The sequence below is a fragment of the Triticum urartu genome, chromosome 3A (genome assembly GCF_056163025.1).
Source record: "Triticum urartu cultivar PI428250 chromosome 3A, HENAU_Tu73, whole genome shotgun sequence".
Taxonomy (NCBI): domain Eukaryota; kingdom Viridiplantae; phylum Streptophyta; class Magnoliopsida; order Poales; family Poaceae; genus Triticum; species Triticum urartu.
The window spans coordinates 651,071,012-651,095,268 of record NC_141875.1 but is presented as its reverse complement, the minus strand read 5'-3'; the positions used below and the strand labels follow the sequence as shown (position 1 = coordinate 651,095,268).

The 24,257-nt window shown below is 43.5% G+C and overlaps 2 protein-coding genes and 1 non-coding gene across 3 annotated transcripts; 1 reads left to right on the top strand and 2 right to left on the bottom strand.

The window, feature by feature from the left end:
• Positions 1-3,382: 3,382 nt before the first annotated feature.
• LOC125549786 (U2 spliceosomal RNA) lies at positions 3,383-3,579 on the top strand. Its single transcript, XR_007301505.2, has one exon. It is a non-coding gene; the product is annotated as a U2 spliceosomal RNA (small nuclear RNA).
• Positions 3,580-4,144: 565 nt separating this feature from the next.
• Positions 4,145-7,573, bottom strand: LOC125545754 (Exostosin family protein). Its single transcript, XM_048709787.2, has 4 exons — positions 6,917-7,573; positions 5,260-5,556; positions 5,075-5,170; positions 4,145-4,878 (listed from the first exon to the last, which is right to left on the bottom strand). Exons 1-4 carry the CDS (start codon positions 7,424-7,426, stop codon positions 4,465-4,467), a joined length of 1,317 nt encoding a protein of 438 aa, XP_048565744.1. The 5' UTR covers positions 7,427-7,573; the 3' UTR covers positions 4,145-4,464.
• A 2,273-nt stretch (positions 7,574-9,846) lies between these two features.
• LOC125545753 (mannosyl-oligosaccharide glucosidase GCS1) lies at positions 9,847-19,191 on the bottom strand. The gene is made up of 22 exons (XM_048709786.2): positions 18,711-19,191; positions 17,992-18,065; positions 17,378-17,629; positions 16,991-17,165; positions 16,779-16,865; positions 16,629-16,697; positions 16,370-16,466; positions 16,015-16,097; positions 15,574-15,681; positions 15,268-15,389; positions 15,030-15,137; positions 14,840-14,913; positions 14,048-14,173; positions 12,825-12,892; positions 12,519-12,668; positions 12,384-12,434; positions 11,780-11,836; positions 11,559-11,699; positions 11,351-11,442; positions 10,605-10,714; positions 10,445-10,508; positions 9,847-10,345 (listed from the first exon to the last, which is right to left on the bottom strand). The coding sequence occupies exons 1-22, from the start codon at positions 19,056-19,058 to the stop codon at positions 10,192-10,194; spliced, it is 2,610 nt and encodes an 869-aa protein (XP_048565743.2). The 5' UTR covers positions 19,059-19,191; the 3' UTR covers positions 9,847-10,191.
• Positions 19,192-24,257: the final 5,066 nt, after the last annotated feature.

Sequence of the window (24,257 nt, the reverse complement as noted above, 5' to 3'; positions counted from 1 at the left end):
ACCAGAAGTTGAGCCATTGTTGAGGTCCTTCTGACTGTGGTGCGACCTAGGTACTCCGGACCCTTACTTTTGATTGCTGATATTTAACTTCCTAAAAAATTGCTAATATTTATTAGTATTGTGCAAAATGAGTGAATCTACACTCTAAAATGCATCTACATACATCTGTATGTGTCCATAGTAAAATATCTACAGAGACATATATTTAGAAACGGAGGGAGTGCTGCTATCTTTTTGTTGATATTTATCTTCCTCCAAAATTGCTGATATTTATTAGTATATCGGATCCTCCAATTAATGCATCGTGGCATAAAAGGGGAATACTAATGCACATTACTGTTTTTCCTAAAAAACATACACTTTATTCAGGAAATTAAGGAGATCACATTAATTCTCCACTTTTTTGGAGATGAAATATATGAATTCTAAGAGTCTTATACATATTTTAAAAAGGATCTAGCCAAATTGTGTGTGCCTTAAAAGATTCAAAAAAATAAGCCCGAGTTAATTTTGTATGTGGAACAAACCGTTGTCGATGGATTCTCTGTTTTTGTTTTGAAGAAACGGAAGTTTGATTGAAAACAAATGCAATGGTTTAAAGTTGTATGTAGAATTACATCCACATGTCAACTTAGTGACTTATCAACATTGCAAACATATTGACGTATATAAATTAAAAGCATGTGCCTAATTCTGAAAGTTCTTATTTTATTTTAACATAATACTCAATATTGCGAGAGTGCTTAGCAATATATTTCCATATTATTAGTCGATGCCTTAACAAATAGAAATAAAATTGCCTATTTACTAATCTTACCTCTTATATAAGTTAAGAGATCGTATGACCCTTGGATCAAAGAATATAGATATCTACAATAGTTTGGGGCCATGTTGAAATATCTATAACATCTTCGTTTCTCTTATTAATTTAGTGATCTTGCACGCGCAATGCACCTCTCACTATTATAAATCGAGGGTATTCGACCATGGATCTCTACTATTAAATGAGAATTGGCCGTTCGCTTCCTCGCCTCCAAGGTTTACTCCTGCCTACAAGCCGGTTTTTTTGTCGTCGTACATCCCCATTGACCGTTTTTTCTTTCCTCCCGTGTACGTTAAGCAAAAACCAGAAAAACAAACAAACAAGGGCGCGCGCGCACACCAGGGGCGGAGCCAGGATTTAGCCATGAGGGGGGCGAGACACAATACAAAAAAAAATTGGTATGGGCATATGGCAACATATGTTTGATAGATAATAACATCGGTAAGAGTTATCATCTATGACTGGTTGGTCCGTGAGTGGGTTTGCATTTTCATTAATATTTGAGCTAGAAGCAATGAGCTTGAAAATTGACTTTTTATTGTTCAACTCTTGCGACACTAAACAACGAGTGGAATTAGATTTCTAACTTACAGATTTACCTAATGAATAAATTAAACCATTCCTTGTAAGGCATTGTACTGGTTCAAATAGATTACTGGATTCCCGCAAAAAAGAAATATTACTGGAGTATATAGCAGTGATATACCTCGATTCCTTGAAATTAATCTGTTCATGCATGACGCCGGTGAAGCAAACAATCAGTGTAGTCTCTCTCTCGCGCGCGGATTCAATTGCCCCGAAGAGTGCCTTCTACCCCGGCTGTGCTTGTGCCACAACGGCGGAAGGAGCGACAGGCGAGAGTGCGAGAGTGCTATAGGCGACGCTGCCACAGGAGGCGGCGCAAGGTCATACGTAGCTACCAGACCTAGAAGCCACGAACAAAATTACGGGAAGATAGGAAATTAAAACAACTCGATCTCACAGTTGCGCGTAATCCTTTTTTCTGATGTGTACGTACAACGTCACTCGATGCTTTATGGGCTTTGGGCCAGGAAGTTGCGATGCTCGGCCATTTTCATTAAAACCGCAAGTCTGCGACAGGTTACCTATACGTATAAACTACCAGTACTAGAACCAAGTAACGATACCTCGTAGGGGGGGGGGGGGGGGGGGCGAGGCGATGGGGGGTGTCCGACCCCTGCTCGCACCCCCTGCCTCCGCCCCTGGCGCACACACCCACACACCTCATCCAAATCCTCCATCATGCCTCCCCACACGCTCCCACGCCACCTTTCCCCATGACATTGTAGCCCCCCCCCCCCCCCCCCAACCCCCGTTGGTGGCCTCCCCATGTCTCGGTCTTCATCTAAGGCTGAGCAGAGGGAACAGGTCCATGACACCAATATCCCAAGAATTTTAGTTGGTGTTCATAGCCAGATGTTGGTCTGTCCTTTGTCTGATGATGCTCGACTGAGGATGCTCAACGTTTTGATGTTGCTCGCTGACACAAAGTAAATTTGAATCAAAAGAAAATAGTAAGCTCTTGATGAAGCCGGTTTGAATTTTGCTTAATATATGGATGTCGGTATAAAGTATACATGTGATGATTGGTATCACAGTGGGAATGGTCTAGCCAGTATCTGAAAATAAAAGAGTAGTTTTTTCAAAAACAAGCATCAGAAACAACAAGTTTACAATTAGTATATTCACCTTTTCTATGAACTAATTTGAGCTTGTAATTACAAGAAATTGGTTATTTTGTTCAAACAAGTAGTGAATAAAAAGATAAGACTTTGCGCTTGGCATGCTGTTATGGTGGTTTACTGTGACAGGATTGGGGCTCTGTAATTTTGTGATGTGGACGCGGTATATATTTGATATTTCCCAGTAAACTCCTTTACAAATGAAATGAAATGAGCTATGTCAGGTACCTTTAGAATGATTTGCTTGCAACTTGGTTGATATTTTTCCATTCTTGTATAAGTTCATGTATACATGTAAGAAATTTTGCACAACTGAAATGGTTTGTTTGTCTAGGAATTGGATGCATGATATTCCGTCTTTTTTTTTTGCTTGGGAAGTGAACTATCTCTTCCACTACACGTGTCTCTCTCGAAAAGATTAGATTACTCACGTTCTATGGGGTGTCACACAAAGATTAGATTAGGTTGCTTTTGTTAAACACCGCCGTACCACGCTTCGATGCTGGTATGATGCTACGTTGGCGTCTTGTGCACCGTACGTACGTGGCAACGCTGCTGACCTATCCCACGTACAAGAAGCGCCGCCATATATATGCATGGAGCAGTCCGGCAGCGCTCGGCCTCCAAGAGCCGAGAGCAACTCAGGCCCATAATACAGGCCTCATCGGGAAAGGCCGTCTCGCTGGAGGCCCATGCAAAAAAGAGGCTGGCTCGGGGTCAGGGGGGCACGCAGCGCAGCGTCCGCGCTCCGCAGCCGCGCGCGAGAGGCGACTCGTTTAGTACCACCTCGCCCAGCGACGAGGGGACGGGAGGGCGAGCAGGCTACAAATAGAGGGGCAGAGCAACGCTGCAACTCATACCTTTCTCGGCCTTTTGGATAAGATCAAGTGTAGTATCTGTTCTTATCAGTTTAATATCTGATATGTGGGCTATGTGCCCACAATGATATTAAATTTATTTTTTGTGGGGGAGGGCTCACCACAGTGGCTTGCCATTGGGGTCCTTAGGTGTCGCCCAGTGCACTGCACTATTGCCTGGGCAGGCGCACCCCAACCAGATCTTAAAATTAAACTTTGATCCTTTGAGTTGCAGTGGGCTCTGGCTCTTTACAGTCTCAGGGCGAGTATTCCAGTTGAATGATGCCGTTTGGGACTTTTAATCTCCTACTCTTGTGAATATAAGATCATCTGCAGGGATTTTTCTTGTCAGTCTGGATGTTGGAGGAAACACAGCCACCAATTACTTCTCCACAATACCCACCAAAAAATTGCTGGAAACAGGACCGACATGACAAGCTAGAAATCAGTAGCCCATGATAAAAGTGTTCTCCACAGGCCACACCATAGTCAGTTTGTTCCTCATCACCATATAAAATTCTTACATCCTGATTCACTTCCTGGAAACCTAGTGTGCTACCACTACTAACAAGTCAATGAGATAAGCAGGCCAGCAGTCGATCCCAGCCACCCAGAGATTTTCTCATAGGAAACACAGAATGAACATATCAAAAGATACCTTGGCTGTTACCACTTGAAATGAGTGGTCAGCTATCTCAAAAACAATCAACAAACAAAAAAAGATACCTTGGCTGTTAAAGGGCTCAAGAAGTACGTACCAATTAGTAAGAGAAATTATATCTACTTGAATACATTGCAACATCCAGTCTGTTGGTACACATGTTTGTAAGCGTGTTTCTAATGCACATGCTCTATAACATAACTACACGTTCTCACTATATCATGACCTCAAGGGGGGGTAATGGTTACTGTGTTGTAAGATCAACGAAAAGGGGCAAAAATGTTTGTGTCTGTCAGTACATCTTCCTGGATCCAGTGTCATGATGCACAAGGTATGGACCGCCATGGCTTCGTCATGGACCATATGAATGATGCCGGTCTCGCCATCGATATGAGAATATGTACACAATTCACCAAATCCTCACCACCAGTCTGGAACTTTTAGTCTCCTACTCCTGTGGATCGCAAGGTTAACCGCGGGGATTTTGTTCCTCACCTGCCGCCATATCATGTTCACGGCATCATCCTTCCTGGGGGGATACTGGAATTCATAGTGACTAGAGACGTTTTTTAGCTTTGACCACATCTCAACCCACTTCTCTTTAGGCATCTGTCTGAGCTGGTTGAGCAAGTAATCAGGTTCTAGAGCTTCTTCAACTGAGAAGAAAAGCGAGAACTCGCTGTAATCAATCTCATCCTCAAAAGGGAGCTCAATCCGGCTACTGATAATCACAGGAATGCAATGGCTGACAATGGCATCAAACAGCCGGCATGACGAAGGAGTATCCCCGGCGGGATGGAGGCAAAACTTTGATGATCGCATGCCATCTGTAGACTGCAAGGAGTAAACATTTTATAAAATATCAGTTCTCGTATCAAGAAGCCTCAACAGAGAAGAGAATCACATCAACATATCGAAACCATAAACAAAAGCCACTATACACTTAGAAGGAACTAGTATGGTGAGGGGCAAGTCCAGTTAATTCCATGTCACTAAAAACAGAAGGGTATGAATGACAAAGAATGCTTACGATTTTAATGCCGTCACCTGTGGCAAGACTATTTTCAAAGCGCACACCATCTTTGCCCTTTAATAACTTCGCGAGTTTTCCACGGATTTTCCCTTCCTGGGGAAAAAAACACCCTTAGGATCCCATACTCTCAAGACAATCCCACTACAGTAAATGCTAGGCTGAGACATAAACCAATTCCATACATCTTTCCTGACTGTACGCCCCCGAAAGAAAAGCAGTGTAGGGCGAGCCTCAAATGGATCAGATGCATCGTCGTTAAGGAAGGAATCTACAACATGCACATATGGTGCTACAACATCTTTCCTCAAGGAAGCCAGTTCCTTCGTGTATCTCCCAAAGTCTGAAACTATAAGAACAGATGCATTCACCATATCTCGCAGAAATCTAAAAGCATTTGGGTGATGCATCGGAATCACATGGTCACGTCCCGCAGATCGTTGCCAATATTTAGACTTCCATAGAATGTCCATAAGTTCCACCTACAAGAACAAGATAGAAACAAGTTCAAAAGGCAGTTTAATTTAGTTATTATACTTGATGAAATATTTACTTAGGATTACGCATAATGAGGACAGAATTACACATTTACAGGGGAGCATGCCGATAGAGTTATAGACAGCTTTTGTGTGATTTTTATTCTCACCCAAGCCTTGCAGGATTTTCCACAGTTAAGAAAAACATTTTTTTGTGGCTAAGCAAACTTTATAGGTTGACATAACAAAATAATAATCAAGTGACATGCGATGCAAGCAAAATAATGTGCTTTGATTGGTTTCACCATATGACAGGTCTTTGATTGGGAGCATATTTACTTAGGATTACACATAATGGGCTGTGCAGTGCACAATTCTGAGAGACACTGAACACAGAAACATGTAATCCAGCCTCATTGTCATCGTCACAGAGCACATAGTTACTCTGTTATCATCCTAATACAGTTTACAGAACCAACGTTGCCTGATTGCCGGCTATAAATTTGCAGTGGCTCGTAAGCACGACGAATGATGCATAGAAGTTATGTGCATCAAGTCTGCTTGTGGCCATACTACGCACAATAAGTAGTACTCCCTCCGTCCCAAAATAAGTGTCGTTGATTTAGTGAAACTTTGTACTAAATCAGCAACACTTATTTTGGGACAGAGTATCAATTAGCCCTCAAAATGCACAGGGAGCATCACACACCATATCCAATCGAGAATTTCTTACAAGATCAAACCATACGAACACGTACTGTCAAGTGTAGTAGACAATAGGTTACTTCAGCATTTCATTCCGCAATTATAATTCAGTTCCACAAAGAACATCCATGGTGATCAGAGCCTACTAATCTGCCACTACAACTCATACACAAACCAGCCAGATAGCTTACAGGGAAACCCATATCACTACACCTCACAAATTATACTTGCTAATTCTCAAACATTCTTTTCTTTCAAGGCAAGCCACATTGTAAGTAAAGGAGATAGCGGCCTGTCATGTCTGCCATAATTTGGGGAGACCACTGCGGCTAAATAGTGTGGCCGACAGCGATGGAACACCTGCCATGAGAGCAATGTTCAAAGCCAGGGTGTTTATCTTTGATGAGCTTACAGTGTTCAATGGATCATTAATCTATTGAGATCTTTCGTCCGTTTAGTGTGTTTTGTAGCAAGTACAGTTTTCACCGGGCAATTTGGCTGTTCGTGGATGGTCGTGCCTACGCAAACGATTTTCCACGGCGCAAAACGCAATTCAGAGCAGAGACGTCTCAATCGGAGCCGATATGATCCGTTCCAGGCCACAGGACAGAGCCACCAGCAAAAGCAGCGAGATAAGGGGGCGTGGAGGAGCGGCTGCTACCTGAAGGAGGCGGTCGGCCTCGGTGTCGGGGTCGGTCATGTTGCGGCCGTGCACGTTGAAGCTGAGCGAGGAGAAGAAGGGCACGAAGAAGGCCTCGGCGGCGTCCGGATCCCGCACGCGGACGGCCTCCGCCGCCGCTCCCCCCTGCTGCCGCTGCTGCTGAAGGGACGCCATCATCCAGTACTCCACGCTGTGCTGCCGCCTGATCCCGCCCGCGGAGGGCGGCCAGGCGGGGAACGCGGTGGAGTTCCCCTCGGCGCCGCCGCCGCCGTTCCTCGACGAGGCCATCATGGCGACGTGGAAGCGCGGGGGGAGGTCGTACATGAAGACGCGGAGCGGCGGGGTGGGCGGGCAGCGGGCGGCGAAGGGGCGGAGGTTGAGGAGGATGCTGCTGGGGGAGGCGGCGCGGGCCGGGGAGGCGAGGTAGATGACGGTGGAGGAGAGCGCGAAGGCGAGGAGCAGCAGCCCGAAGACGGCGGCCACCGTGCGGACGCCCGGCGCGGTGGCCATGGCCGTGCCGTGCCGCCCGCCGGCGTCCCCGGTGGATTTGGGGTGTGGTGGGGGTACGGGGCCGGGTAACAACTAACCAACCCAGCCGCGTCGGGGCGTTGTAATAGGCACGATGGCTCTTTGGTTTTTTGCTCCGTGGTTGGTTATGGGGGCAGCTCCGGTCTCCGTAGTGGGGAATATGGTTGGGCCTCAAGGGGTTTTTTAATCTACTGGTTTTACCTTTTTGAGCATTGACTTGGATATGTTTACTTATGTATGATGTAGACACAACATGTGTTCATGAGTTATCACGCCACAAATTTTTAAGTGGGACACATTCCTTAAGAAACAAGAATGACAGACACAACTAGTGTTCATAGTAATGATTGGCAAAACTATCTGTTACCGCTGAATGCCCGATAAACCCTGCTTGCAAGCTGTGTTTCAAATTTGGGTACTGCAGTTTGCTAAATATTAGACATGGATTGTTCATATGTATCGCAGTTTCTTAGACTTATTTTTTCAAGCTATCGACACAGTCCAGGTCTTGATGCACCACGAGAAAATACAAGAGGGTGATTTTGGCTTTGTCGACTTTGAAATAATTATTTCTCAAATCAATTACTTATAGCTATAAGATCTTGATTGTGTCCTCACTTTTATATTTACGCTCGTCCTAAAGCCTGGTAGAAGTCACTGTCGACAGTGACGTAGAAATGGTTTTATATTTTAGATTTACTAATTCTCATATAGATGAGAGTTAACAAGGTCTCATCTAACTTCTATGCTATTAACCAAACAAAAAAAAAGGTAAAATGATCAGCTCCGAAAGTGGGAATATGGCCGAGCTTCAATGGTTTTGTATTACTTGTTTTACCATTTCGAGAATTGACTTGAATATGTTTTATTTGTGTATGATGTAGACACAACATGCCCTTACCACACCTCAAAGTACAATTTTTGGTTTAAAGCATAAGTCGATAAGCAAAAATGCGGTAGATACTCATGACTAGGAAAAGGTAAAGTACAACCGAATTTTTTTACCGCTGAACGCCGATTAATCCCTCTTGTAAGTCGCGCTTTGGATTTTGGGTTTGTGCCCGTGAAATGGTAGACACCTCTCCCGGCTTGTCGAGCCGGGTTCAAGAGTGCACTATCAAACTCCCATTGCGCCATAGCGCGCCAACGACTCCTTCTGACAAGTTTGGCTCCCCGAGGCTTGCTATAGTTTTTCTTCTTTGTGGGTTGTTGCTTAATAGATACGAGGTTTTTTTTGATCTATTCATAATCAATCATGACAGTATAGAAAACAACAGAGGTAACACAAACTACAACAATGTCGATAGATCACCCAGCAACAAATACAAGTACATGAGTGAGTCGAAGGCACGTCGGCTCACCAGAATCAAACAAACCTTGTTGTGGTAGACAGTCGAGAAGCTGTTGTGCTAAGGCCCCATAAAAGCGCGCAGCGCACCAGAGCAGGATCCGTCGCCGATGAAGAGAGACGTAGATCAGAAGGATCAATCTTGTCAACACGCAGATGAAGAATGCAAGACTGGACCAAACAGATCCACTGAAGACCATCGCCGACCGATTCGGGCGAGATTCGACAAAGACATGCCTTCACACGGGCTCCCATTCTCACTTTGGCTTCCATGAAATCCACACTTCAACTCTTCAAGTGCGCTTATCGTGAGCGTAGAAATGATTGCGGTGTTCAATTAGTTGGGCGGTCATGTGACCATTGATCCCGCCAATGGGTTGGTCAGACAACATGGCTACGATGATTAGCCCACACGAGTCCCTCTGGTTTTTTAGAACACATGATTCTTTCATTCTTTCGACGAGCACGCCACGGCCCGGCTAGAATGATGCCGCCACCTCCCCTGGTAGTTCCATAAAAAAAAAATTACAGTCCGGCACTAGCGCCAAGTGCTACTACTTCTCAAGTCTACGGCGAGCGATGGGTGCGGCAGAACCACGCGTTGATTGCAAGAGATTCTGCCTGCCAGGACCACGACCTCCATTTATTTCTGTTCTGAAAAAAATCAACAGAATTACCGCCTCTGAGCAGGACGATTCGCTGGTGGTAGAGGGCGTGTACAAAGAGCAGTACTAGTATAGTATCCCGTGGTTCCATTCAAAGCGGGGATCGACTTGTCCGTCACGACGCCGAAAAGCGCGCGCATCCGTAGCTTTGCGTGCGTGCGAGTCTGCGAGACCGGAGCAGAGCAGCCGATGCTTCCGAGTTCCAAGTCTACTCGGGGCCGTTCCACAAGGGACAAAAGCAGCAGGTCTACCCACCCAGCACCCAGGGCTCACCGGTCAGGCGGGGCTCTTTCCCCTGGAAGGAACGCTACGAAAAGAACTCTGTTCGCTCGAGATTTATCCCCGTCAAAAAATATAAATAAGGTGCTGTGATATGACTCGTTGGCAGATGACAGTAATACTCAGCTTCGTTGTCTCTGATGTCTACATGCTCATAAATACTTCTCGTTGGCATCTCCAAGCCCAGGAAAAACAAGGCATACTCGAGAAACCAATCTACGGAATCAGGGGATAACTGCCGCGGCAAGGAACAAAACCCGTATATATCATGATTGAGTGACTAGCAGTTATACCCCCAAAATCCAACGAGTAAAGCGGCAATGCTCCTAAGGGAAGCTCTTCCCGGCATTTCGGTCAAAATCAAGCTCAACATTGGTGATCACTGATCAGGCCTTCCTTTACAGTTGGGATTTCTACCTCAGGTGCGGCCGCTCGGGATACACCGATACATCTATCTACCTGTGCAACGATGGGTAGGACTCGGCCATGATCAGGACGACGAGGGACGTCCATCCGGTGAACGACCTCGCGCCCTTCCCCTTCCCTTTGTTCTTCTGGTCGTAGTTCTCCCAGAAGAACCCGGTTTCCTGGTAGTTCCCCACGATGTTCCTGTAAATGCAGGCAGATAAGTTAGCACCACCAAGCGTCCATTAGAGAGGCTGAAATTCAGCGCATTTCGGTTTCTCGTGCTAGAAAGTTGGGACATACCGGATCAGGTTCGATCTTAGCTCATCGTACAGTTCCCCTGCCCTGACACTGTATGGGCCATCCTCTACAGGGCAACGCAGTGTTAAGAGTGTGATGCATACAGTGAAATTTGTGAAAGGTAAGTATTGGTACATTTCACAGCATTGTTCGAGGAGTTTACCGTGTGCATAGTGATGGAGTCCTGAAAGAATCATGTAGTTCATGTTTATCCAAATAGCACCTCTCCAGTACGGAGCATCATGCTCCGTATTACGCTTCATATACATTGAGCTGGACCATGGATCAGCAAATAATTCAGAAACTACTAACTGAATGACCTAGTAATATTGTTCAGTGAGGCCTAATTTGGTTGCAAGGGGATAGCTTCCCAGGGCCCTAATCCTCCACCAGAGGATTGCCATGGCCATCGGGGATCCCTCCTCCTACCAGGGGAGATCACCATGGTAGTTTGGAAGGCTAGAGGGAAGAAGATCACGTCCAGAAAAAACGCCAGGTATAGTGCTCAGGTAGCGCTGGAGGAGATCGCTCGATGCGAGTCGTGGCTTTTCTCCCCAACCTATCTGGGCGTGGATCTCTCACCCGGGGAAAGGAAGGGGACCGGGGCAACATATCCCTAGCGAGCGAGCGAGCGACCAAACGTCGTCGTGGTTTTCCACGGGCCGAGTTTTCCTCGTGGGCTCTGTGCCCCGGTATTTGACGGGGATCCCCCCGTCATCACAGGCTACCAAACTAGCCCTGAGTGTAATAGTAATACAACTGCCCCAAGTCTTCTACACTGGGCCCTCTAGTGAAGTTACAGTTTTCCACATGGATGCTCTAGAAGTTCCAAAGTCACGAGTACCTCCAATTTTAACCATCGAGCTGTGCTCCTTAGCAAAGTGAATAAATACAGATATTTAGATATACCTTGTTCTAGAAAGTGACCGGAGGCCATAATCCGTCCATAGGACAGAGCTGTTGGATATAAGGTCAAGCTGCTTCTCAAGAACCCACGATTCCTGAATAGAGTTAAATAGTGCTTATCAATGTAGGAGTTTAGGATGAGCATGACTGGGCTGGGATAAAAAAACACGGTAAAAGTGAGAAGCAAACAGATGGGAGGTAGTGAGCATACAGGTGGAATGGCCCCCATCATGAATGGGAATAGGCTGACATAACCAACATGAGGTACTAATTGCAGATGTGGGGCTTCTAATGTCTCCCGCAGGAGTTCTCGTTTCATAGCCTCCCTATTTTCATACCATCTCAAACGAACCTAACAATGATCTTACAACCAAAATCAGTAATCATGCCTGTAAGCTAAATCACAAGGCTGAGAGGAAGCGCAACACCAACCTTTTCTGTATGGTTACCAAAGTCAAAATAGGCACCAGTTTTGTCATCCAAGTGCATCTGTCAAAATGCAACAAACAATTGAACAATGGAAGCCTAGTTATTGCTTGAACACAGCTTGTTACATGCAAACCGAATAAGTCGATAACAAGCATTTAGTAGATAGCTGCTCTTTGGAAGAAAGAAAAAAGACTACACAACACATCATGAATTCAAAGGCATTTGTGTCATACTTTTTGTCTCCTACTGGCATACGAAACCATAATACTGTAATACTCAGCAGCAAACAGAAAGCTCAGCATGTTTTCCCAAAACTATCCCCAGACAATTTGCTTATATGGTCCCTTGAAGTTGGGCAGGAACCAAAACCACAGCATTCACTGGAGTTATTGGTAAATTAGCACAGTTCTTTGTCTATGTTTAAAGGGTCATATAAAAAAAGATTGTATCGGATCATAATTATTAGCATTGAACAAGTGCCTCTATTCATATCCAAAAATGTAATACCATTAGTTAATTGACTTAAAAGGATGATATCTGATTGATCTACACAATAAAAACAACATTCATGAACGAAAATAAACTACCAGAACTTTCAAGGCAATACCTTGTTAAGTGTCTCAAAATCTGAAAGTTGATCTGACAATTTATAGTAATCCTGCAGAAGATAATAGATTTTTCAAGAAAAAGAGTAAGTCGGTAAATGGCTGAGACAAAGCCAGTGCAGATATTCATACAGTACCTTCTCAAGAGAGCTGTCCATTTTAAGAAACCCGGCGATTGAGCGCATACAATTTGTAGCTAGAAGCATCCAGCACCGAAGGTCAACATGGCGCTCTTCGTCATTAGGGTGAGATGCACGAGGATAGTCATCCAACCCAGATGTCAAAGTCTGTAAAGGAGTTAGAAACATTGGGAGTGATCTCACTAATGCAATTATACAGAAAGACAAGGGAATAAACTCTATTTGCCAACAACATAGCTTTTGCATATACTTTAGGATCAACTGATCAAAGTGGGAGCAAGCAACTAAGAATTGTTCAAAAACCTTTGGGTTTAACTCCCTTGTTGTCATATTGTCTCTTCCATGCCAAAAAAACGTCCCTTCATATTTCCCTAAAAAACAATCAAGTCAATAGACCTTCATGATAAACAAGCTAAAAGTTCGGACATGACGAGCAAAAACATAAAGGATAATCTGCATATAATGGAAATTAATATCCACAGTTGACTGACCCAACAATAAACATTGACTTTTAACAGTACAAAACATATATATAATATTTTACAGCTTACACCAGTTCGCAGAAAGGTTAAATGCACACCGTAATGCCGTGTGACAGAAAAAGTGTTCTATAAAGCACTTAGGCTAGGGAGACACTGCAGTGGCAGGTTGGCAACTAGCACATAGCCGCCAACCAGTCAGACAGGCTTAGGTGTTACCCTTTAGAACAGTGCAAAGAAATGAAGCATATCTCTTTCCAGGCCATCAAAACCCAGGCACATGGTACTGTAACCTGAAAAAGTGTTAGTTTCTAACTTTGGACAGGCAGATCCTTCGACAGGGCATATTAGTGTTCCATATTCTAGCAGCTGGTTACACATTTCTCTCATCAGAACAGTTGATCTGAGATACAGTGTCTGCTAAACTAATCAAGGATTACTTTATTTGCGTCAGTTTGAGAAGAGAGTATATATAAAGGAACCAGAGAAACTGAAGGGAAAACAGATAAACTTCTGAAAACTTTGATGTGTTCCTATACATAACGTAAGAAGATATAGATGGTCAACAGAAGAGACGATTATCATCTGTGCCAGATGTTTGCACCCTTGATCTAGCTTCGGTTATGCTTTTTGGTATTTATGCTGAAATGCTTTCTACAATTAATGAACCAAGAGTAAATATCTCAAATGCTCTTTAAAAATAGCATAGCCGAGTCAAGGCTTTGGAAGCTCAAGTAGTCAAGTGTAACTACTCTTCTTACCATAAAATCACAGATAGCCCCTAACAGAAGACAACTAAGCATGGTAATACTCATGTTCAACAATATGTCCATAAATCAGTAACAGCATGCAGTTCAGCATGTTCATGCGTGCTCTAAACACTATGATGAGCATGACTTAAAATAAAGTGAAGATCCAACCGATACATACTTTTCCGTGCTTGGCAGAAGAAAAGCATACTGGTTCCATTTTCACAGCCACCAATCGTTTACTCTTACTAGTTATGACCTACGACCGAGTATAAGACATTGGAACAGCAAAGCTCACCTGATTGCGTACTGTTGAACCACTGGAACCAAGAGTTCAGCCGTACATAAGCCCTTTTAAGGAAAGTGGATATCTTTTCAGCTTCCTCATCCGAAAACTGGTGTGCATGTATGCCACTTGCCAAGTCTGCGAGAGAAAATGTATTAAACCAACTGGACCGCAATCACTTGATCATAATTCACACGCTTCTACACATAAACAGGTTTTTGATGCTTGACCAGATCCACACATTAATAAGATTCTGATGCTAGGCCACTGTGAGCAGTTCTCTCTCAACACATAATTGGATACATATGCACGAACAAAATAAACCCAACATAATTTGTAAGACTTCAAAGTCATTTTTACGGTTGCGTGAGTGTTGTTGTCATGCCCTCGGATATTTAAAGTGGGAGGGATGGGGGAACCGGCCAGTAAATAAGCTGTTTAACCTCCCAACCGACCACCCGGGTTAGAGTCATATGACCAATTTGGGTGCCTATCTGGCCATATCGTTCTTTAGTACTCCCTCCGTCCCATAATAGACACTAGTAGTGTCAAAAATGCTCTTATGGGACGGAGAGAGTAATTGAGTAAGTCCAAGAGAGAAGCTAGTCAAATTTCAAAAGAAGAAAGAAGGGGTAGAGGCAGGGAACATTAGTATGTAAGCTGAATTTCTGCCTTACACATCAACATTTATCATTTAAAGCATCTAGTGTGTACAAACCAAATAATCCGAATAATTAAAGAGAAAAACCAAGAAAGCAATTAGATATCTCAATTATCAACACCGATGAACAGAATTGGTCCTACCACGCAGCGCAAGAAATAATGTCGGAGGGTTTCCATTGGAAGGATACTGCAGAACGAATTCCTCAGGAACTTTACTGCATGAAGCCAAAAACTAGATGATATAAGAACTGACATATCAAATTTATGACTAGCTATGAGAAGGACATAGATAAGAATGTTGGAGGGTCCATCCCTCGTAGTGGATACTAACCTTAAAGCTTCAGCCCCTAATATTTGCTCTCGAGGAATCCATCCATCCGCATTAATTAGATCCAACCAATGGCCAATTATGTCCATGGATATATGGGCATCCCAGCGCCTGTACATCATCATCAAGGAAGTGTGTTCACAGAGAGCAATAATACCAGCACAGGCAGGGAAGTTGTCCAGATAACGAATGGAGTAGCAGAAGCCATGCACCAAACATTATGAATTGATAGAATGCTTACCAAATGACTAACTGATGGAAGCCCTCGTCCCACAGGAATCCCCTAGGGAAAAATGAGCGACTGGGCACAGCTGTATATAGTGCAGCAGGCCAATATGGAATATATTTATCTCCATTTTTTTGCTGCAACAAAAAATCTTCAACATTATTTGTTTGTGTGATGGTAATAACCTAGAATCTGTATCTGGTCTACTGCCCAAAAGAAATAGATTCAGCACAGTTGAGTAGATTACTACACATACATAAGGTGGCAAACAGCCATGAGAAAGACATAGATAAGAATATCAGGTGAAACTCTAAAACTTACTGAAAAACCTTTGGGAAGTGCAATTTTTGACTGCCCGTAGAAGTAGCCAATACCGCCAAGTAGACTTGACAAGGCAGCTCTACCAACAGATAGTTCTTTGGAAACAATCTGCATCAGAGCAACACTAGCATCAACATAGGTCCATTACATAGTCCTCAGCCAAGCTTTACTGATTGCCTGGAACAATATTTATCTATCTAGCAAAAAATCCATTAGCATTAAAGTATCCTACAACTGTAAAGCACACAACCAATAACAAAAACGTAACTGTCATGTACAGCCCCATAAACACGGACACAAATGCAAGAGTAAGTACAAATACTTTTGATTTGGGAAATTAAATTCAGGGTTCCTAGGAAGCAGTGCTACAGTGGGAAAAATAACTCTAGAGACTGCAAAAAAGAGCTTGTGGAAAGTACAAAACTGACCCAAGGAGCACACCTTATTATTTACGTTGAAAATTTGATCATATCTCTCTTCAAAATCTTTCTGTTTTGATTCAAGGCGGGTGCTCAGCATGGGACCTGAAAATCTTGACATCATTACTGATATAACAATTAACAAACAAAATGAATACATCGTGCCTCCAAAACTCCTGAAGTTCAGGTTCAACGTAAGGACAAGATGCAGGTAAAACGGATCTCATATCTGATGCGGGGAAGCAAGACAAAGTCAAAATCTCGCGTTACTTCCTTCAAAATGTTCAGAGCATGCATATTATAGATGATGTCCATGTAATCCAATAATGAATATGTCTCCTATCTATAAGCAGTATTGCACCGTGCAGCAGAATCACCTGTTAGCCTGTTAACACGTTCTGCAGTCATTGGATTTTTTGAGCCAGCCCCTGACAAGAACACCATGTCTATTTTGGCAGGAAGTTTTATTGAAACCTGTGGAAACAGAGGGAAAACATAAATTAGAAAGGCAAAAAAATATTACTCAAGTTCTGGGTGTTATTGACTCATTCTTGATTTGACACATACACGAGGATGTACTGTATATTGATGGAATAACTTGACAGGGGAAAAAACGTGTCTTCACCTTTAAAGTACCTGATAGATCATTGCATTTGAAGAGTCTTCTGTCATGTCTGGCAGATTAAGGTTCCCACTTTGCCTTGCCTACAAAGTTCCACAGATGTAGCTATAAATGCAAACCAACTTTATAATATACAGGTAAAGGAACAAGAGTTTAGGAATTACATTAGTCACAAGGGCATGCTGTACTAGGTCGCTTAGATTGTGCATACTGATCGTCTGGAATCCAGCTCTGTGAATTTCCAAATTGTCCTGTGACAGCGTTCCATAAATGACGATAGAGATGTCAACCATATGGCATCATGTTACATAATAGTATCAAGTGATACAAAAAACCCCTAAAAACTAGGACTAACAAGGCCACAGTATATGTATACCTCAGATCTCAGGTAAAGTTCCCAATCACCAATCTCTTCATGCGATCCAGAGGCCAAAAGAACAGGACCTCTCGAGGGAGGCTCATGTGAGCCCATAGTGATCAACTTTCCTGCTTCGTCAGCAATATAGAAGAACAGATGTGTGGTGCTTTCTTGGGCTTCACTTAAACTTGACCTAAATTAATTGTAATGGCATGAGATGAATTCCCTTTTGTTCCTTAGATAATGTTGCAGGAGTAAGAACATATGGCAACTTCCAAATGTTGTATTTGGTGATGAAGAGGTCAACTCAAGTAAACAATAACAGTATTTCCATCTCGTGTCAAACATTACTTTATTTAAATCAGATTTTTTTTTTCAGTTTGCGCCTAATGAATATGGACTTACCCCTCATTCTTAGCATCCAATCGAACTGCCCAGTCTCCTCCATAGCCACTGCCATCTCCTTTCTCTTTTAGAAAGCTAGTGGTCAAGTGCAAGCCATGATCAGTCAACTCTTGACGTCCATAATCCCTACCATTGTGATCTGCCCACCCATATTTGCTAAGCTCGTCAGAATCTTGGCAGACATGGCGAATAAAATATTGTCCATTTTTCACGCCAATCCACATCAACCCAGCAATTAGAGACAATGGAGTTCTGAAATATAAATTGTATTAGTATGGATTTTTCACAAGCTTGGTAGTACAAAGCTGCCATCACACACACACATATTATTTCTTCTGATTAATGGAAAACAGCGTGCTGCACCAGCAGCAGAAATTGTATACCACAACTCCAGCCCTCCACAATGGAACTAACCTAATGAGTAATGAGAACAAAAAATACCTCTGTTTGCCTCGTGTTCACGAGACAAGTAAATTCACAGCATAACAACTAATGATGCTAGCAATATAAGTTTTCATGGATAGTTCTAGCATGTCCAAGAGGACTAAGAGAACAGAATCATTCCAACTAGCATGTTATAAGGGAAAGAGGAAGAGATCACCAAAGTTAAGTACCTAGCACGAATTCCAAGATATACATTTGGCCTGTAAGTACCCCAATACAAGCTTTCTTTGTGATCACCTTGGAACTGCAGCCAGTCAACATTAACCATCAGAAATCTAATTGGTTTACAACCAAAAATCAATATAAATCATCTAGAACAGAATAAATCAAATACTCGCCTAGTAAAGAACTAGAATGCATACACATTATAGTCGAAAGCAGTTTTATCTCACCTACACACCCTATTCTAGTTCACGCCTCTTAACAAGTTTAACGACCTATGGCAAATCACTGGGAGGATTTACTACCACACGGGCCTCCTTTGGTTTACAGGAATTTTGTAGGAATTCTGAAGGATAGGAATTTTGTAGGAAAAAGTCCTTTGAAGCCCTTTGGTTTGTAGGAATGGTTTTCCTATTCGCATGATATTCTTATCCTATGAACCAAAGGAGGCCTTAAAAGTTACTTCACCAGAGCACTAATAAAGCATACACAATCTGTAGTTCATTGTACTGATGTAACCAAAACTCATCATTAACTAGCTACCATCTATACCGAGTGGTTGAGACATACAGTACAACAGTGGTGTCCTTCCCCAATTTGCGTAGCTCTTACATAATTCCAATGTCCTAAGTTCCACTGTTGCAGGTTCTAGCAGAGCACGCACACCTTGCAGAATGACATAACACCTGCCTAGTCAATTGAGACGCTACGAGGTGATGACCCTCACCTGAGGCAGATCCATCATCCGGGGCGCATCAAGCGGCGTGACGGAGCGCGCCATCCTGCGCAGCGCCGCGGCGCCCTCCGACTTCGCCTCAGCCTGCCACCACCCGCCGGTATACGCGAGGAAGGCGACGGACAGGAGGGCAACGGAAGCAATCCCTAGGAGAAGGAGGGTTCGGGCGCTCACGGCCATGACGCGCAGCGGGCCATGGTCGCCGCGGCCACTGCGCCGCGCTGCGGCGGCGGCGGCGGCCCGGCGCGCGTCCGGATCCGGGGCAGAGGAGGAGGGGTCCCCGCGGCTCCTGGAGGCGGCGGATGGACGCCGGGTGGTGCCTCCGCTGCCGCCGGTCATCGGAGAATTCCCGGCGATCTCCCCGCTTTCTCTGGTTTGGTTCGTGGACTCGCCACTCGGCTAGACTGGACCGGAGACTGCAGGGGGAGAGGAGAGGGGTTTGGGTTTGAGTCAATTACATTGAACTGATGTCATAACTTGGCTTTGACGTGCATATACGGTGCAAATCGCATTTATATACATATATAGTGCTGACTAGATGCGTCATATAACGTGAGACCCACTGTTAGCCATTGAATGGTAGAGATAGGGCTTGTGGCCTGTTATTTTGTGAATCCCATCAAAATTATTTTTTTTCACATAAAGGCCACTGCCACGTGCCGATCCATTTGTCAGCGAGCAAATTATGTGCAAAATTGGTGGCTGATGTATTTTTGAACCCATGATCTGCAGCATGGATGCGCGTCTGCCTAACCAATGGATCGAGAACCGTTTTTCGTCCTAAAAGAAGTTCATTTTCACCCAAAAATGTGCCTCAATGGACGAATCTCACCCTGAAGTCTAATTTGGTACAATTTTGACCCTCAAATCTCCAAAACTGAACAAATTTGCCCCTTGAGCGGTTTTGCTATAATTTTGCTGGTTTTCGGGGATGACGTGGCATTGTTTTCATTGGATTGGGTCGTAGGGTGAACAGAAGGTGGCCAGCAACGGGCTAGTGCAGCGGCGAGCCTAGGCAACTCCATGCGGGAATCAAGTTAGGGGGAGAGAGTGCTTTGGGGAAACTGAGGCAAACAAGGAGGAGTTCGCCCTAGCCTCGCACGCTAGGCCGAGAAGGACGACAACGGTGCCAATGATGGCTGCGGCAACCACCGGAGCACAATATCGGGGAGGAAAAAACTCAGGGTCGCTGAGCTTGTTGGGGAGGCTTCAGCAGCGCCGGGAACACCAGACGGATCTCAGGGGAGGCGTCAGAGGCGTTGGGGGATCCTCAGAGCTAAGGAATCAGGCACGGCGACAGCAGATTGGATACAAGAAAGACGACGTTCCTGCTATAATTCAGGGGGCGACTCACTCGAATTACTGTGCCAGAGTAGGCGAGGGCGGCGTGGCGGAGACGCTTGAAATGGCGTTGTGGCTCAAGGTGGTCGGTGGCCGCATGGGCGGCAAATGGAGGCGGCGCTGACTGCAGCACGGACGCGTGTGGGGCACGGGATTCCCGTCGCGAGAGGGTGGGAGAAGGGTGGGGGAGGGGAAGGAGGGGCTGGGGCATCTAGGGTGACTCTGTAGCACCTTGGTGGGGAACATCGACGACCATGGCGGTCGATGAACGACACAGAGGAGAGAGGGAGAGAGGAAGAAGACAACATCTTCTCCTAAAACTAGCAAAATTACAGCAACTGCTCAAGGGGCAAATTTGTCCGGTTTTGAAGATTTCAGGGTCAAAATTATACCAAATTAGACTTTAGGGTGGGATTTGTCCATCAAGGCACATTTGAGGGTGAAAATGAACTTCTTCTATATATTCGGTAGACCTTAAGCAGGCTCGACACCCTACTGACCATTTTGCACTGTTATTCGCTACAAAAATTATAAATTATATGCAAATTATAATTGTGCATTATAAACAAAACAAACTGTAGAATAAAAATGAACACTTTTATAATACATAACTATTTTATTATAAATATATATTATCATTTATTTAAAATATATAGAAAAACAAAAAATACTTTGATATTTTTATTGAATATGAAAATTATTACATGCATAATTTTCTAATTTATAATTTAACCATATGGATATTTTTTAAATAATATATGAATAATTTTATAATGTAATACTATTATGTATATATAATATTATAATTTACATATATTTATAAATTTCTGAAGAAAAGAATAACGCTGTCGGGTGGGGTGGTGGCTACGCGTACCTTACATGTCACTGGTCTGAATCCTAGCCAACGATTTCTACATTATATGAATATATTATTCTTAAAACATGGACACTTTTATAGACTACATGGGTATTTCATTAAAACTGTGAAGATTTATAAACTTATATAAGCATTTATCAAAATATATAGAAAAACTATTAAAGCATGAACATTTTAATATACTACATTAATATTTTGGTAAAACTGTGAAGATTTGTTTCTAAAAAAAACTGTGAACATTTTAAAATTCTGTAAGCATTTATTAAAATATATAGAAAATTTAAAATTAAATCTTAAGGCATGACACACAAGTATGAATTACATATTCGTAAAAAGATTATAATTTACATATAGTTTAGTTTTTGTTAAAAATATAACACTATAAATTGGTTTAGGGTCTCCAGCTAGCTTAAGTCCACCTCGATATATAAAGTACATCTGAAAATATAACAAAAAATTGTTCTGGGTGCATTGAGGTATGAACCCTCCACGCTGCAGATCAGGGGGTCAAATCCGGTTGGCCACAATTTATTTTCGAAAAATATAATTCCGAGGGGTTTTCCACGAAATAACAGGACACGCCCTATATGTACCCTTCAGTGACCGGCAGCGGGCCTGATGCCATATGGCGCGCCTAGTCAGCTCCGTGTCCGTCTACAAATGCAATTTGCACCGTATATGCACGCCAAAGCCAAGTTGTAGCACCAGTTCAATGTATGCTGCAAGTTTTGGCACTAAAATAAATTTTCACGCCAAGTTTTAGCACTTGTGATGTAATTGACTCTTTGGATTCTTCCACTTTGCACCTCGGTGCTGCGTTGACGGAAAGGAGAATTACGTCTTCTTTTCCCCATGTACAGGCGCCGCATGTCATATTTTCCAACTATCTTATCTTTTGTGGAAATATTTTCCAACTTCTTAAAATTTCTGAGATGAGCAGTCTTTGGGTAATTCAGACGATGATCGTGCAACGCACGGTTTTGGAGTTTCTCACTGCTAGCCGAGAGCAATTCTTTTAGGGAAGGGCATATGTGTTTGATTTCTTCTCTTCTCCAAAAGAACTAGGGACTTCGTGAGACCCACTAATAAGCGGTTAGATCCAAGTCATCAAGATCCAGTAGTTTGTTTGATGTCAACCTACTTTTGTTTTTTTGTTGCTGGTTGAATGTATAGGTTCGTTATGAAACCACCAGGGTCAGGTGGTGATTTTGAAGATGGTGGCTCTGGGTATTGTTTGGGTTGGCTTTCTTTTTCTTTAGCTCTTTCTTAGTTGACGTATTGGCTACATGATGTATTGACTAGCATGGGCCGTGGCATTGGTGGTTGCTTGTGGTCACCGAGCTCGACGATGTTTCTCGTTGTTGATCGTTTCATGCCCCCCCACCCACCTGTTGCACGGCGGCCTCCACATTGTTCTGCTGGAGCTAGAGGGGCAGTAAATGTCACTCGCCTGAAGGCCTCCATTGCTTGTGTGACGGGGCCGTTTCCTAGCATGGGGTTGTTGAGGAAGCACATCGCGTCCTCAGTAATGATGGATGTTAAGATTGTTAATCTGGTGTGGCCTGAAATTTCGGCCCCGAGGGTCGTGAAGCCGGGGGGCCAGTGTCTATGGTGTTGAAGGTGCCCAGATTGTGTCCGAGCGGGGGACATGCATACGATGTTGATGGGATGATGAACACATGTTTCGAGGCTGGAGGATAGCGGTAATTTTGTAGCAAGTGTAACAGTGATGATACCAATAGTAACTTAGCAAGAACAATATAAGATAAATTCATAGGCATTGGATCGATGACTCGTTGGATGATATTCATCATGAGACAGTTATAACCTAGGGCAATACGACACTAGCTGCAGTTCATCAATATAATGTAGGCATGTATTCCGTAAATAGTCATACATGCTTATGGAAAAAACTTGCATGACATCTTTTGTCCTACCCTCCCGTGGCAACGGGGTCCATATTGGAAACTAAGTGATATTAAGGCCTTTTTTTAATAGAGAACCGGAACAAAGCATTAACACATAATGAATACATGAACTCGTCAAACTACGGTCATCACCGGGAGTGGTCCCGACTATTGTCACTCCGGGGTTGCTGGATCATAACACGTAGTAGGTGACTATAACTTGCAAGATCGGATTTAGAACATGGATATAATGATGATAACATAAACGGTTCAAATCTGAAATCATGGCACCCGGACCCAAAGTGACAAGCATTAAGCATGGCAAAGTTATAGCAACATCAATCTAAGAACATAGTGGATACTAGGAATCAAGCCCTAACAAAATTAACTCGATTACATGATGAATCTCATCCAACTCCTCACCGACCAACGAGTCTACAAAGGAATTACTCACTCCCGGAGGGGAGCATCATGGAATTGGCGATGGAGAAGGGTTGGTGATGATGAAGAACAAAGATACCCCTCTCCAGAGCCCCAAACGGACTCCAGATCTGGCCTCCCGATGAAGAACAGGAGGTAACGGCGGCTCCGTCTCATGGATCGGATAATTCTTTCTCCCTAATTTTTTCTAGAAAAATAGGATTTTATAGCATCGGTTTCAGGGTCTGCGGGGCCACCAGGTGGGGATAACCCGCTTGGGCGCGCCAGGAGAGGAGGGCGTGCCCTGGTGGGTTGTGCCCACCCAGGTGCCCCTCTCTAGTAGGTCTTGGCTCCAGAAATTCTTATATATTATATAAAAATTACTCGCAAAGTTTCATTCCATTCCAAGAACTTTTATTTCTGCACAAAAACAACACCATGGTAGTTCTGCTGAAAACAGCGTCAGTCCGGGGTTAGTTTTATTCAAATCATGCAAATTAGAGTCGAAAACAAGAGGAAAAACATTAGGAAAAGTAGATACGTTAGAGACGTATCAACTCCCCCAAGCTTAAACATTTGCTTGTCCTCAAGCAATTCAGTTGATAAACTGAATGTGAAAAGAAAAACTTTTACGAACTCTTTTGCTCTTGTTTGCATAAATAAGCTTAAACACCACCCAAGTTTTCAGCCAACATTATAACTAACCATGCCGACAATAACTCTTAAAGATTATATTAACTCATATCAATGACATAATCAGCTAGCGAGCAATAATAAGACATCGCAAACGGCAACACGTTGTCAAAACAACCATGATATGATATGACAATAGTGGTATCTCGCTAGCCCTTTCTGAGACCGCAAAACATAAATGTAGAGCACCTCCAAAGTCCAAGCAGTGACTAAACATTGTAATTCATGGTAGAAAAGATCCAGTCATGATGCACCCAACATTAGCTACACACAATGCATAAGTCATGACAATTGTGCTCT

Excerpts from the sequence above, each read along its gene's own strand:
- LOC125545754 (XM_048709787.2), bottom strand. The coding sequence starts at position 7,426 with ATGGCCACCGCGCCGGGCGTCCGCACGGTGGCCGCCGTCTTCGGGCTG. Across the intron at positions 5,557-6,916 it reads AGGCCGACCGCCTCCTTCAG|GTGGAACTTATGGACATTCT; the intron begins GTAGCAGCCGCT and ends TTGTTCTTGTAG. Across the intron at positions 4,879-5,074 it reads CAGGTGACGGCATTAAAATC|TCTACAGATGGCATGCGATC; the intron begins GTAAGCATTCTT and ends TACTCCTTGCAG.
- LOC125545753 (XM_048709786.2), bottom strand. The coding sequence starts at position 19,058 with ATGACCGGCGGCAGCGGAGGCACCACCCGGCGTCCATCCGCCGCCTCC. Across the intron at positions 17,166-17,377 it reads TTGGATGCTAAGAATGAGGG|GTCAAGTTTAAGTGAAGCCC; the intron begins GTAAGTCCATAT and ends CAATTAATTTAG. Across the intron at positions 16,866-16,990 it reads AACTTTACCTGAGATCTGAG|GACAATTTGGAAATTCACAG; the intron begins GTATACATATAC and ends ACGCTGTCACAG.